The 13,620-nt window shown below is 48.6% G+C and overlaps 7 protein-coding genes across 7 annotated transcripts; 2 read left to right on the forward strand and 5 right to left on the reverse strand.

The window, feature by feature from the left end:
* Positions 1-546: 546 nt before the first annotated feature.
* Positions 547-1,118, reverse strand: N7509_005511 (BTB/POZ domain-containing protein; the record flags this gene model as incomplete). The annotated part of the gene is made up of 3 exons (XM_056630148.1): positions 547-870; positions 925-1,057; positions 1,111-1,118. The coding sequence occupies 3 exons, from the start codon at positions 1,116-1,118 to the stop codon at positions 547-549; spliced, it is 465 nt and encodes a 154-aa protein (XP_056489450.1).
* A 1,016-nt stretch (positions 1,119-2,134) lies between these two features.
* N7509_005512 (GTPase RIA1) lies at positions 2,135-5,715 on the reverse strand (the record flags this gene model as incomplete). Its single annotated transcript, XM_056630149.1, has 7 exons — positions 2,135-2,529; positions 2,580-2,896; positions 2,959-3,745; positions 3,807-4,474; positions 4,525-5,462; positions 5,551-5,639; positions 5,688-5,715. 7 exons carry the CDS (start codon positions 5,713-5,715, stop codon positions 2,135-2,137), a joined length of 3,222 nt encoding a protein of 1,073 aa, XP_056489451.1.
* Positions 5,716-6,133: 418 nt separating this feature from the next.
* N7509_005513 (DUF4604 domain-containing protein) lies at positions 6,134-6,660 on the reverse strand (the record flags this gene model as incomplete). The annotated part of the gene is made up of 2 exons (XM_056630150.1): positions 6,134-6,582; positions 6,633-6,660. The coding sequence occupies 2 exons, from the start codon at positions 6,658-6,660 to the stop codon at positions 6,134-6,136; spliced, it is 477 nt and encodes a 158-aa protein (XP_056489452.1).
* Positions 6,661-6,988: 328 nt separating this feature from the next.
* On the forward strand, positions 6,989-8,668 carry N7509_005514 (WD repeat PRP19 family protein; the record flags this gene model as incomplete). Its single annotated transcript, XM_056630151.1, has 5 exons — positions 6,989-7,001; positions 7,073-7,117; positions 7,172-7,613; positions 7,673-8,136; positions 8,205-8,668. 5 exons carry the CDS (start codon positions 6,989-6,991, stop codon positions 8,666-8,668), a joined length of 1,428 nt encoding a protein of 475 aa, XP_056489453.1.
* A 600-nt stretch (positions 8,669-9,268) lies between these two features.
* On the forward strand, positions 9,269-10,318 carry N7509_005515 (putative RING finger domain protein; the record flags this gene model as incomplete). Its single annotated transcript, XM_056630152.1, has 2 exons — positions 9,269-10,111; positions 10,166-10,318. The coding sequence occupies 2 exons, from the start codon at positions 9,269-9,271 to the stop codon at positions 10,316-10,318; spliced, it is 996 nt and encodes a 331-aa protein (XP_056489454.1).
* An 809-nt stretch (positions 10,319-11,127) lies between these two features.
* N7509_005516 (uncharacterized protein) lies at positions 11,128-11,959 on the reverse strand (the record flags this gene model as incomplete). Its single annotated transcript, XM_056630153.1, has 4 exons — positions 11,128-11,282; positions 11,341-11,493; positions 11,553-11,621; positions 11,674-11,959. The coding sequence occupies 4 exons, from the start codon at positions 11,957-11,959 to the stop codon at positions 11,128-11,130; spliced, it is 663 nt and encodes a 220-aa protein (XP_056489455.1).
* Positions 11,960-12,983: 1,024 nt separating this feature from the next.
* On the reverse strand, positions 12,984-13,609 carry N7509_005517 (mitochondrial 54S ribosomal mL43 domain-containing protein; the record flags this gene model as incomplete). The annotated part of the gene is made up of 3 exons (XM_056630154.1): positions 12,984-13,275; positions 13,337-13,419; positions 13,493-13,609. 3 exons carry the CDS (start codon positions 13,607-13,609, stop codon positions 12,984-12,986), a joined length of 492 nt encoding a protein of 163 aa, XP_056489456.1.
* Positions 13,610-13,620: the final 11 nt, after the last annotated feature.

Raw genomic sequence — 13,620 nt, forward strand, 5'->3', positions numbered from 1 at the left:
GAAATGAATGTCAGAGAGAACACCCCAACCGGTATAAATCTGTAAGCTAGACATAGCCACCAGGGAGGGTAGCATGTAATACAGAGAGAATAAATGGATATTCAAGTTGTTATTTAAGAGAAAGAGATCTGAATGCTTTCTTGTATACTAGACCAGGCATTGAATACATCTCTTGTACCATGCATCTTATTACAGCGCTGGTTGACAAAAGTCATATTTTACTAGTACTAGTACTACGTATTGGGTGTCTGGGGACTAGCGCATACTAAAACTGATTGATTGGCGTTCAAAATAGGAGAGTCGGCTCAATCTTCTTGACGACGGACAAGCGTCAGCTTCTTTCCACAGAAAAAGCAGTCGACTACATTCTCTGGAAAGACTGAAAAACATAAGCAAGGGTCAACCCATGTACAGCTTGTACACAGCCCTTGAACGCGATATTTAGCTATCTTCAAGACTAAATTTGCGGCGAACCCTGTGGTATCATGTAGAAGTTCTTGGAAGCCCTTCCTTTCCCCAAGAGTATTAAGATCTTGAAAAGCCATGTCAACCACTATCTCGAAGCCCGCGATCACTCTGCGGTGTGCTCTCGTAGATGACTGCTGTGGCACTTAGGAAACCATCGAGGTCACTGGGGTCATTGAGATCCCAGTCGCTTGTTAGCAGGGATCTGAATCTTTCTAGGGACTGCTCCTTTAGTTGTGGCACGAGATATTTATCTGCGACTTGATAGACCATAGCGACAAAATGGAGGGGGCTTGTGACACCGTCCTTAGACGGAAAGTACTCCTTTTTATAGAAGAACTTCATCATCGCAATCATGGCATGTGGATCGTCTTCTTTTAGGGATATAATTTCTTCCCCGCTTTCCTGTAAGATATTATATTAGAGAGCTTGCATTCTGCAGGACATAGAACGCCATACTTTCCAGTTATTCCCGAGCCACAGGTTCTGAAAGTAGGCAGATTGGCTGGCAAGAACCACTCTGTGTACTGGAAGGGTACCATCATCCCCAAACTTGAGTGTGACATCAGTGAAACTATCAGTTCCCCAAAGGCTGTTATCTTTAATCAATATCGAGACAAAATCTAGAGAGAATCAATAACTTACTTCGCCATTCCTGTAATCAAACAATCAGTTGTGGGAGGAGGATTGCCGGTGTCATTGGGGGCAGAAAGAGCGGCTTCCTTACTTTCGGGACAAGACTTGCTGCGCCGTTTTGATTGACGACGAGGGGGGGGTAACAGGTCGCCATTGGTCGCCTGATAGTATTGAAATCTGGGTGATAGGTACTTCTTAGAATGAAGTTTAGAGGAAATTCTGGCGGATTTAGTTTCTAACACACTTAATTTATAGGTTGTGGAAACCACTAGTAACCGCCACGGGCTACTAGTACAAACTGCTATGTGGGATTATATCAATGTGAAAAGCTCTCAGCCTCATCCATCAGCAAACATTAAGTTGAAAGTGTAACCCAGGTATAATGGCGAGATCCAAAGAGAACTTGTAAAAAGTTACAGATCTATCAAAATGGCGTATTGGACTAGGTACCTCTATATTGAACTGTGGTTTTGATACCAGGCGGGTTCCGAAAAATATGACCATCATAACAAAGAAGTCAATGGCAATATAAATCCATTCAATATTTAACCAAAGAGAGGAGTGCTCGGGTCTCCTTAGAAATTGTCCCCTTTGCCAAAGGAAAGAAAAGCTAAACTGATATCAATTGCTCATTTACTAGTTGTAATAAAGATCTTTCACCTGGGCATGATTGAATTGAATAGCGCATATTCAGTATGCCAGGAGCGATCTGGATTTCAAACTATCACTAGTAGTACCTAGGCACCAGGAAGTCTTTGGAAATCATTACTTTAGGTCGTACCATAATTTCTTTAATACCCTGTGGGGTAGCCGGAAATCTCACAGACAAGGGGGGGTGTAGTCGGAATTAAACCTCAGAAGGGTCCCCGAAACCACAACCTTCATTACGGGTAGTAGTAGTTCTAGCCCTGAGTACTACTAGCAAACTTGAGAGGAACCAAAAATATACTAGTATGACTTTTATATATCCGCACAACAAGAAAATAGAGCACATTTCAAGTTAGCACGTTAGAGGCAACATGAAATCGAAGGTTTACTTCTTCAGTGTCTTCTGCTTCTCAGCATCAATCAACTTTCGCCCCTGCACAACCAAACCCTTCCGGCTGCGCACTGCATCCATATACCTCTTCGCAACATTCTCTTTATCAGCCAATTCACCCAGATCCTCTAGCTCTTCTTCGGTGGCGGGAACCCAGAAAGGATCTTCGTCCAAAGCTTCAAAGCCTGCGAAGATCAATTGCGGCTGGGCTGCGCCAGAAGTCCGCTTGCGAATCTCCTCAGCAAAACCGAATGATTCGGCAACAGGGAGAAGGGCCATGATTGTGAAGAATGGGGTTCCTTCTTTCATGAGCTCGGAAATGATACGGCCACGGCGACGAGTGATGACACCGTAGACACGACCCAATACTTCGGCTGTTTTGGGGTACACTGATTAGAACTAGTGATGTAGAAAAAGGGTGGAGGGGGAGAGAGCTTACTCGTTGCTTGAATCTCACAACTGTACATCGCAAGCATGATGCGCGGGCTCCAGTCTAGGAAGCCTTGCGAAATTCCTTCACGGACAAGTCGGATTGCGTCGCCAGTTAGACGACCCATATCTAGCTCGTCGTTTGAATTGGCCTGCACAGAAATGTCTTCCAGGAAAACCGCAATACCTTGAATCGGCTCCTGGCAGAGTGGTCCTTGGCCGGTGGCCAGCTGGAAGGAATACGCGATCTTGTCGCAGAGATCGCGAACAAGGTGAGCTTGCAGATCATTGGCCTCATTGGCATTGTGTTTAGGCTCGTCCACAAGGCTAGATAATTATGTTAGTCATTTGCTTCTCCGGAAAAGAATTACGTGGTAAGAGTAACTCACAATTTATCGCAAGTGTTGACTGATGTGGCATCAATAAGGATGTTGGGGCCGATTCTCCGAGGACCAAAGGAAATGATTTTATCAATGAGATCATTTCCAAACTTCTCGCTCTCGCCTGCCTCCTTGTATATTCTCTGCAGCTCTGTTCGGAATTCATTCAATGAAAGAATGCTACCTTCGCGGGCCTCATCAGCCGCGTCAGTAGCCACAATCTCAGTGGGCTGGCCATTTTCAGCTGCGCCTTCAGTGGCAGACCTCTTGTCTGATTGGAGCTTCTTGATAGTGCCGACCTGTTTTGTGAGGAACTCCGTCACAGCCTCTGGCAAGGGCACAACTCTCAAGCGAATAGTCATTTGCTTGGAGCCGGACACCATACAGACGCCTCCGCGGCCCACTTCGGGGTCTTTGGGAGCAGCCATTTCTGGGGATTCCACAATCGTCTCCCGATAGGGGACGATGGCCTCACCAGTTTGGATTTCGCAGCGAGCGAAGCGCTCAGTGAGATCCTTGACGCAGCGCTCTAAATGCAGTTCACCAGCAGTAACGATGACATGTTCACCGCTGGGAAGCACCTCATACAGTGCACAGGGATCGCTCTGCTCAAGCATACGCAGACCGTTCACCATCTTGCCAAGGTCTGCGGGGTTTGCTGGCTCAAGTGCAACACGAACGATAGGTGGTGTGCTCAATGAAATACCAGCCAAGTTGACGCTTCCCTCGACCTGACTGCAAAGGGTTCCGGTCTTGAGAACGTAGCCAGCGAGACCACCAATTCCGAATACAACACCTGCAGGAACCGACTTGAGAGGTTCTAGACTTCTGCCCATGAGCAGATACAGGTCGGTGACCGTAATCTTTCTTGGCTCTGGACTCTCGTGCGGGCTTGCGGGTGAGAATTTGGGGGGGAAGGACATAGATCTCATCTCCGACAGACAAAGTTCCCGAGAACAAGCGGGCAAATCCGATAAGATGTTCAGGATCTTCTTTTTCTTCCGTCTGCTCAGGTTCATCGGTTTCTGTTATTAGAGTCGTGTTCTCAAAAGCGGAGTGCATTCGCGAAAATTCGTCTCCTTGTCCTGCGCCAGCTTCTGCTTGCATTTTTGCAATCTCTTCTCGCTTGCGTCGAGCAATTTCTCTGGCCTCGTCCGCGGTCATAGTCCCACCGCTACGCTTGTTGCTTGCGGATAGCTCGCTCTCCGGGATAGCGGCCATCTTGCTAACATATGCAACGACAGGCTCCTTGGGTTCTGTCTTGAACTTGATCATAGCTTGTTTGATCTCTTCTGAGACAAATTTTGATCCGGGGGATGATTCGATCAGATCCGGAAGCCTGGCAGCTTGTGCAGAAGGTGGGCTCGGAAGGTATTCAATCACTGACACGAGAACAGCCGTTGACAAGGGTAGCCACTGTGAAAACAAGGTGGTCATGATATTCTTCGGATCACGAGAGCGCAGAACATATGGTGGGATGTTGATATTCAAAGACTTCGTGATCTTTTCAAGCAATACCGGATCACTATCACCGAGTTAGCACCGGAATTTCATTATTGTTTTATTTCAACCTACCCTTTCCCTTTATCACCACCTGTCGTGGCAGCGTATGCGGCCCAAACACTGTCGAGTACCAACTGTACGAACATAGGCTTCAGGGGCCTGCCTTTCAGATGCTTTTGACCCAGGACACGCTTAGTCTTCGGGTCCAGATAATAGTCACCCCATAGAACCTTCTCCAAAACTGTGCGTTTGATTCCAAGCTTCTTCTCGTAGATCGCAGCAAACTGCCTGATTGTGAAAGCCCAGCCATCAACCGCACTGCAAAAGATGACATTGTTCTTCTCAGGGGCGAAATAGAGATCTTCATCGTCACGCTCCTCAAAATCGGTGAATTCGCTGACACTCTGGGCCGACTCATCGTCCACAATTTTGGATTTGGACTTTTCCTTGGCAGAGGAAGTATTGGCGCGGTCTTCCATGCGTTCTCTCCATTGGAGATCCTCCTCCATGCGCTCACCCTGGTAGAAACTACCAATGACGGCATTGACCTGTTCCAATAGTCTGCTGAGATGCGAGTAGGCCTCGCTTGGGCTCATCATGAGTTCCGTGACCAATCGATCCATCTTGTTAATGACAAGGATTGGTTTCAGCTTTTCGACCCAGGTCTGCCGCAACACCGTCACGGTCTGACTGCATACTCCCTCAACAGCATCAACCAGAACAACGGCTCCATCACAGAGTCGTGATGCCGTAGATACCTCACTGCTGAAATCGATGTGACCCGGAGAGTCGATCAGGTTAATCAGGTACTCCTTTGGTACAGGCGCAGCCTCTGGGCTGGGGCGACGGAGCATGGAGAAGAAAAGAGAGATGGCCGAAGACTCCATAGTAATACCTCGCAACTGCTCGTCTGGACGAGAGTCCAGGTAGCGGATCTTACCCGCCAGCTTAGGCGAGATGATGCCATTTGTGGCAATCAGACTGTCTGTCAATGAAGTTTTGCCATGGTCCTACAATTCAGAAGAAAAAAGAAGACATTAATAATCAGTTTTGCTTCTCGCCCTCAATAAGGGAGCTGATCATGATTTGTCGACTTACGACGTGTGCTAAAATGCAAATCTGGTCACGCGAGTTAGTATATCGGAATCCGAGGGCACTGACATCACAGTGGGATGGAGGGGCAGAATCTAGAATCTCACATTTCGAATGTCCTCAGGCTTTCGCTGAAGGCGAACTAGATCGTCGAACGTTAACCACGGGCATTTTAATCAGTTCTGAGCATGCCCGGGGGTTCAGTGACTTCAGTGAAGGGGAAAGTGGTGGGGGAAGTCGACTTGGTTCGGAGAAAAAAAAAGTTGCTGAGAAATGGAGAAATACAAAGTAGTTCCGGCCGCCGCCTCTCGCCCGTTGACAATGCGACAACTGCGCAAATTACTTCAGAGAAATCCCCTGGGATTATAGCAAACTAGATTTTGCTAATCTACGTCATAGTGGGTGCATAAATATATTTTCTAGGCATTTTATTCTTTATTTCTATGAAGTGGTACTTTTACGACATGGCTTTGTTGACGCTGTACAGTCCAATCCACCTTTTGACTCATCGTGATTCATCGTGATTCTCGAAACGGTACGGGGACTTCGGGCCTTCTCTTGCTGCAATAGTATTTCCAGAACGACTGAGTCACTCTTCATCAAAGGAGAGTTTAATCTTCTTCGCCTTCTTAGGTTTCCGCGTAGCTGCAGTCTTGGGTTGTGTCTCCTTCGGTTGCATCTCTTCGGGCTCTGGCTTGTTGTCCTCGCCCACCACCTTCGCTTGCTTTCGCTTTTTCTGACCTCCAATCTCGGTCAAATTGCTCTGTTTGGAGGCGGCGGTATCAGATTGAGGTTTTGATTCGTCCTTGTTATCGGCTGTTGAGGTGTCGTCCGTCGGGTCATCGCCCTTGACAAGAGCTTTGTATTCCTCTTTAGATATCACCTCGTTGCTTTCCTCATCCACGTAGACCGGCTCATCGTCCTCTTCATCTTTGGGGTCCTTGGCTTTGCGAGGTCGCATAGCAGGTCGCTCCAGGCGACCTTCACTGCTTCCGTATTGGCCTCGGAGCTTCGAGAGAAAAGCAGGCTCGTTTGCCTCTAGGATATGAATGAGCACGGCTCTATATAGTAATGCGATCGTGGCGTACCGTAGGCAAGCTTCGGGTTCTTCGACATGGTCGCGGCGCTCTGTGATTTGACTGCGATCAGGTCAGGTCAGGCCAGGTTAGGTTCAAAACCGTAGTCTCTGTGGAACAATTGCAGTGAATCATCGAGAAACATCCATGGAGAATTTCACGACTGGGTCATATCCGGGCGAAGATTAAATTGTAATCGTCAAATCGTGAGGCGTCAGAGAGGTCAACTTCCACGCTGCGTGAGGAACAGCCGCGAACAGCTCCTGCCACGCTAAACCAAAACGGGACACATCGAAAAGTCCCAAGGAGCCGCTCTGCGCGTTAAGATCTCTCCATCCACCCATCCTCAACCCACACACCAATTAATCATGCTCTGCGCAAGTGAGTATTCTGCTGGAGTCGCCCGACTTGTGTTTTGCTTGCCGAGTTGATCGCTGACAATCTCTTCACAGTCTCCGGAGAGGCACCTCAAGTGCCTGTCCTCTCCCCCAAGAGCGGTAGGTCTTTCAATCCCGTATTGCGCAATTGACATCCACCTGACTCCTTAATAGGCAGTGTTTTTGAGAAGCGCCTAATCGAGGCTTACATTTCCGAGCATGGAAAGGACCCAGTGAACGGCGAGGAGCTTACCACCGAAGATCTCATCGATATCCAGTCGCAGCGCGTCGTTCGGCCCCGACCTCCCACTCTCACTTCCATTCCTTCTCTTCTCAGCGTCTTCCAAGAAGAGTGGGATGCGCTTGCCCTTGAAACATATACCCTGCAGCAGAACTTGGCACAAACACGCCGTGAGCTGAGCGCGGCCCTTTACCAGCACGATGCTGCCGTGCGAGTGATCGCGCGGGTGACGAAGGAGCGGGATGAGGCCCGCAATGCCCTTTCAAAGGTCACTGTTGGCGCTACTCGCTCCGCTGCGGGTGGCGAGGCCATGCAAGTGGACTCTGCTGGTCTTCCCCAGGCTGTTTTGGAGCGGGTTGAGAACACACAAGCTGCGTACGTTAACAATTGGTTTGCGATTCTTGTCGAATATCACTAACAAGTTTCTTTCATAGTCTTTCTAAGACACGCCGCAAGCGCCCTATTCCCGATAACTGGGCTACCAGCGACGGTATCTCTGCCTATAAGCCCACCGAGGCATCTGAGCCTCTGTACCCCGGTGGCCGTGTCTTGGCCGTGAATCCCACTGGCGAATTGGCCCTGGTTGGCAGTGCTGATGGCGTGGCTGGTGTCTACTCCATTTCCCAGAAGAATGTCCTGCAGACTCTGAAGGCAGATGGCCCGGTTACTGGTGGCACATGGGCCGGTGATAAGGCGGTCGTTGCCTCTGCTACTGGTTCCGTAAAGGTGTTTGAGAATGGAAGCGAAGTCGCAAGCTTTGCCTCCCACGCCGGCGAGGTGACTGCTATTGATGTCCACCCTACTGGTGATATTGTTGCCTCTGTTGGTGTTGATAAGAGCTACGTGCTCTACGATCTGTCTACGAACTCCGTCATTACCCAGATTTTCACTGATGCAGGTGAGTACTCGCTGACCCCATTTTACACTCGTTTGATATTAAGAACAGAGCTAACCACACTTTATCAGCTTTGCTGTCCGTCCAATTCCACCCCGATGGCCACCTCATCGCCGCCGGTGGGTCTGATAACCAGATCAAAATCTTTGATGTCAAGACTGGCTCCCCTGCTGCGGACTTCGCCATGTCTGGCCCCGTCAAGTCTCTCTTCTTCTCCGAGAATGGTACCTTCCTCGCAGCAGTCGCTGCGCAATCTACCACAGTCTCGATCTGGGACCTGCGCAGCTCTTCGGAAACCAAGGTGCTGGACACCGGCAGCCTGGTCAACTCAATCTTCTGGGATTACAGTGGTCAATTCTTGTTGACTGGTGGCCCAAGTGGATTGACTGTCCAGCAATTCACCAAGTCGTCGAAGAGTTGGTCAGAGCCCTTGCGCAGCGCGGTTCCCGCAGTTGCTGTGGCCTGGGGAGCCAACGCTCAGAGCATTGTGGCATTGAATGAAGCCGGCGCGATTACAGTGCTCGCACAGTCATGATCATTTGTTAAAATGTGTAATTTTAGAGCTGGATATCTGAATTTCTATAAGGTTTTTGCGTTCACAACAGCTCTCAATGCAAGAAAAAGCCTCAATGCTTTCTTTACTGGTGTGTCCGTAGCTGCTCGAGTCTCTTTGGATTTGTATTAAACGATGTTCCCTAAAGCTAGCCTTTTGGCAGTGAGAATTAACCTCTGTTGCTGCAGTATAACTACTAGTTCACACATTACTATGTTTCTTTTATCTTCCGTGTGCTGTGAGATAAAGCACGTGAATCCTCACTTACCGCCTTCGCTGTCACCGCCCTATGGTAAGTGACAAAATATCTACCGCCCGGGAGACTCGACCTGGTGACGATGGTGCCGCCGGGCGTTGACCTTACTCCTCCTTTTATCTCTCCATGGCCATTCCACGCTTTGTTCCAAGCTGATCAGCCCATTATTTGTCTGTGCGCTTTGGCTTTGATATGAACGACGAGACTGGCGTCCAGATCGTGGGCGCCAGGTCCAAGGTGAGCCATAAAACCGCGGGGCAACTGATAAAGAAAGCAATCTTCTAACTGTATCGCTTGTTTCCTGGTCACAGCGAACACATCAGGAAATGTCGCAGGAATCAAGCGAAGGATCATCAAGATCCTGGTTTGATCACTTTCGTCCCAGACCCGAAATCACCAGTGCTCGCCCTTCTCGATTGCCACACATCCGAACCTCGCGCGATGGATATGACCTTCGGAGCCCTGTCCATAGGCCAGCGCAGGAAGAAGCCGTCATTGACCTTACAGAGGAGCCCGAAACACCCCCGCAACGTATCTTGCCTCGCGGCTCGGAAAGCCGAAACTCAAATCCCGGGAGACTCCCGCGATTCGGGAGGGATATCTTGGAGAACATAGTTGATCTTGAGGCGGATGAAGAAGAGCCTACCAGCAATCCCACCGGAGGGACATCCACCAGCCCGGAAGTCCAGTTCGTCGGTTCCACAACTCGCCGCCACCCCCTTCCATCCCGGGGAGTAGACCCTTTCTCCGTGCGCAGGTCGAACCTCGCCCCACCGAATCCGAGACGTCGTCCCGTGCACAACAGTATGGACGACAGTATGCTTTCGTCAATCTTTTCCTCAGTTCCAAGTCTACTTGGACGAAGAAGTTTGGCTAGATTCCCGGCTCCGGATGTTGAGTCTTACATATTTGGCTCGGAATTACTCCCTGACTCTCTCGATGACCTAGGTCAACTCAACTATGCCATGTCTTCATTCCCCATGGGAAGTTCAACGCCGCAAGCACCCCCAAGTCGACGAAATGAATACAAGCCACCGAGCCCTGCGCCGGAAGGTTTTACGCGGACACTTGGCGAAGAGGACGTCGCTATTTGCCCCAACTGCTATTGGGAATTAGGTACCGGAGAAGGCAAGAAGCAAGAGATTTGGGTTGCAAAACAGTGTGGACATGTTTGTTGGCCCCTCATCTCACAGACGATTCTCATACTGATACATCTTTTACAGGTCTACTGTGGAGAATGCACTGACAACCGATCCTTATCAAAAGCTAAGAAGGCACAAGGCTCTATCAAGACAAAACCGTTCTCGAAGTGCCAGGTTCTTGACTGCGGCAAATCTGTCAGCGCGCCGACTTCAATGGTCCACATCTACCTCTAAATCTCTCTTGTGATGCCTTGCATCGCTCTCTTGCATGTCGGAGTTGTTCTCTCGGCTATCATCTCTCAAGTTTAGTTTCATTCTCTCTCACGTCGATACCCACTATGCATGGAAATGGATGGCGTTTTGCCTTTTTTCTCTCTTCTATATAATTCTTTTGCATGTCGGAGTTTTTCTCTCTGCGTGCGCATAATACTTGGTCGGGCTTCTTGGATTCGAATCAATGATCGTGCTTCGTACAATTCCGTTCACATTTTCGGCCCGGACTTCTTTACTAGTATTGTGGGTAGCATAGCTGTAGGTCTCTCATCTCTATTGAGAAATATGAAGTCAACCTTGAAGGGCTTCAAAATCATAGAACAAAAGACAAGATAGAAACTTACTTGGGAAAAGTCATTTTTTATTTGGACGGTTTCAACAAATTAAAATTTAGAAGGCACGCAGTAACCTTGGAATGCACTACTAGTAGTATACTATCAAAATAGGCCTCAATAGAAATGTACGGTAGTACTACTTAGTAACATGTTTGAACATTCTCCAGGTGTTTCTTGTGAAGAACTTCTTGGTATTTGAATGGGTTTTTACTTCAGTTTAAAATAGTCTTCCACATGATCAGACTAGGGAGTATCTACTCAAGTAGCCAATAGCACTCTTAATCAGTGAGAAATACCCTTCGATTCGAGGGATTTCGAAGTCGAGCTTCAAAGTTATTGTGTATAGTTACAAGTATGAATTGGTACCTCAGTAAATGGTACCTCAGTCACTCAATATGTCTATCCTGAGTACTTCAAGTCCGCAGAGGTATACGCTTAGAAGCTGTACTCGGGAATGTCAATACGGCTGACAGTCCAGGTCTTGCCACCATCGCTGGTCTTCATATCGCCAGTGACTCCCTCACCCTTGCCCATAGTGTTGATGTAGTCTGGGTCGGCAGTGTCGAGGATAATCTTGGTGTTGATCCACGCTAGAAATGAATGTATTAGCCATAATTTCGCACAGGCATGCTGCTTTTTATAACTTACAGTGGGCGCCGACAGTGCCGCAGTTTTCTTCAGCGCACTCAACGGAGCTTCCCCAGCCTTGAGCATGGCCGGAGCTGGTGGAAAGAGTGGAAACGGTCCTGTTGTTGATCTGGGCGGTCTGAGTGTAGTTTCCGCTCGCGTCGTCATACTTGTCTATATGAATTGTTAGCTGGCTTGAACTATACCATCATTCATCTCGAGTATATTCATACAGTGCATAGTCACCCGCTGGCCAGCAGTGGCATCCTTAGCCGGTCCCTGGACGGGCATCTGAGTGTTTGCTATAAACAAGGTTAGTATTAGGGGAGAGAATAGAGTAGTCGCAGAACGAACCGCTAGTACTGGTCAGAGTGTAGGCATAGACGCTCCAGGCATCAGACTGCCAGTTGTCGGCGATAGCCTGGATCAAGTCGCCATTCGAGGTTCCCATTCCAACCCACAGGGAGGCATCTCCCTGGTTGTTGCTCGGGGCTTGGGGAAGAACCAGAGTAGAGGTAGCCTCGCGAATCCAGGAGTTATCCGAGACAGGACCTGTGCTAAAGGCAGGGCCCATGGCAGCTTCAACGGAGCCGAAGGCCAGGACAGCGAGAGCAGAAGCGATCTGAGCAGAGGAAGGCATTGTGACAGATATAATCAGGATTCAAATTGAATGGGCTGTTAAAGCTTCGATTGTCGCCGAGAATCCGTGTTCTTTATACTTCTTTCCAAAAGATGCCCACTTCTATCATAGTGGCTTAGTGGAGGTAAATCTGGCCCTTCATTCAATGGGTGGTTTGATATATGGGGCATTTTCCACGAGTCGGAACAACACGGTCGAAACAGTGTTTGCAAGATAGAATGGCAATGGCCTAGTTATCGTCATTCGGTATTTGCCCCGAGATCTGCAATTGGCAGGTCGCACTTTAAAACAGCCGGCTCATTTAATTCCAACCCACTAGTGGTGCGGCCCTTTGTCCCGGGATGTCGATGATCTACAGGGTTGAGCTTGTCCGTTTCAAATTAGGCATTTTTACAGCCTGGTTGGATTCTTTTGCAGTAAAAGCAGCGAACATCTATAACTGACCGCTCAGTCAATACAATTGCTGTCTCAACTTGAACTCGTCCGAGTAAATATAGAAGTATTCTGATGACTGCCGGTGCAGTGGAGGCCCGGCGTTAGCTGCCAGTGGTTGGCATGCCCAGGTGAGACACAATATATTTTACTACTACTGGATACTGCCTAGGTAGGAATATAAACCAACTTCAAACTGAAACTTGAAGTTTGAACTACTGCCTGGGCAGTGCTTTTATGCAAATCCCCGAGGTTTGGCCGCCAAAATTTCAAGCTTACTATGCAGTTTCAAGTTGTCACCCTAAGATACGTTTTGTGATTGAGATCCAAGAACTGTATTTAAGCCTTATGATTGTAGATTCGAGATTGATTTCACTTGGTATAGTGGCTGGCTTGGCGATGCAAAAACAAAATGGTGTTGTTCGACCACCATAAAATGACAAAGAGGTAGGAGTGACAAATGAACAAAGAAAGAAACTGGATCCGGTTCAATAATACAGAAGTAGAAGGCAGTGTAAAAGGGTCAAAACCGGGTGACCGCAATCACTACCTCCCAGAGATGAAGTCCTCGAAAAACGCCCTGCTAGATAGCTCATACGCCACGCAGATCACCGTGGTAAGGCGACCAGATACCACGTACACTCTCGTTCAGACTTGTCACGGGCTTCTTGGTGCGCTTCAACTTCTCGCCGTTGGCCTCCTTGAGGATGTTGGTCTTCTTCATAATTTCGCTGGGCTCAAGGTTTCGCACGCAGATGGCTTTCTCGTGGCCATTGATGTAGTGACCCTTGATAACGGGGTGCTTTGCTGGTCGTGGGGAGACGCGGATTTCGATCTGGGGGTGTTCACGGGCAAAGGCAGCAAGATCCTTTGTTAGGAAGGAACTGCAGTGGTTTCCGTCTTGTTAGCAACATGTATCATTTCAATTAAATGACTCTCACTTACAGCATGCCCCGGGAGCTTCCGCCAAAGTTGCAATAGTGGAAGTCGAGGCGCTTGCATTGCAAGATGAAGGCACCGACGCCATTCTGTACACGGTTCAGTCAGTTCACATTCAACAAAGATCCGGCTTGCATCCCCTCCATTCATCCATAAACATACCCTGGCCGACGAGATCGTCTTGATTGCTTTTACCGGCATCGTTGTAACTGAAGTGTTCTTGAGATTCACCCACTTACACGGCTTGCTGACGCCGACAGGGAAACTGCCCGGGAACATTTTCAGAGATC

The sequence above is a fragment of the Penicillium cosmopolitanum genome (genome assembly GCF_028827165.1).
Source record: "Penicillium cosmopolitanum strain IBT 29677 chromosome Unknown utg000006l:49.0-5199605.0:1.0-5204138.0, whole genome shotgun sequence".
In the NCBI taxonomy this organism is placed as follows: Eukaryota; Fungi; Ascomycota; class Eurotiomycetes; order Eurotiales; family Aspergillaceae; genus Penicillium; species Penicillium cosmopolitanum.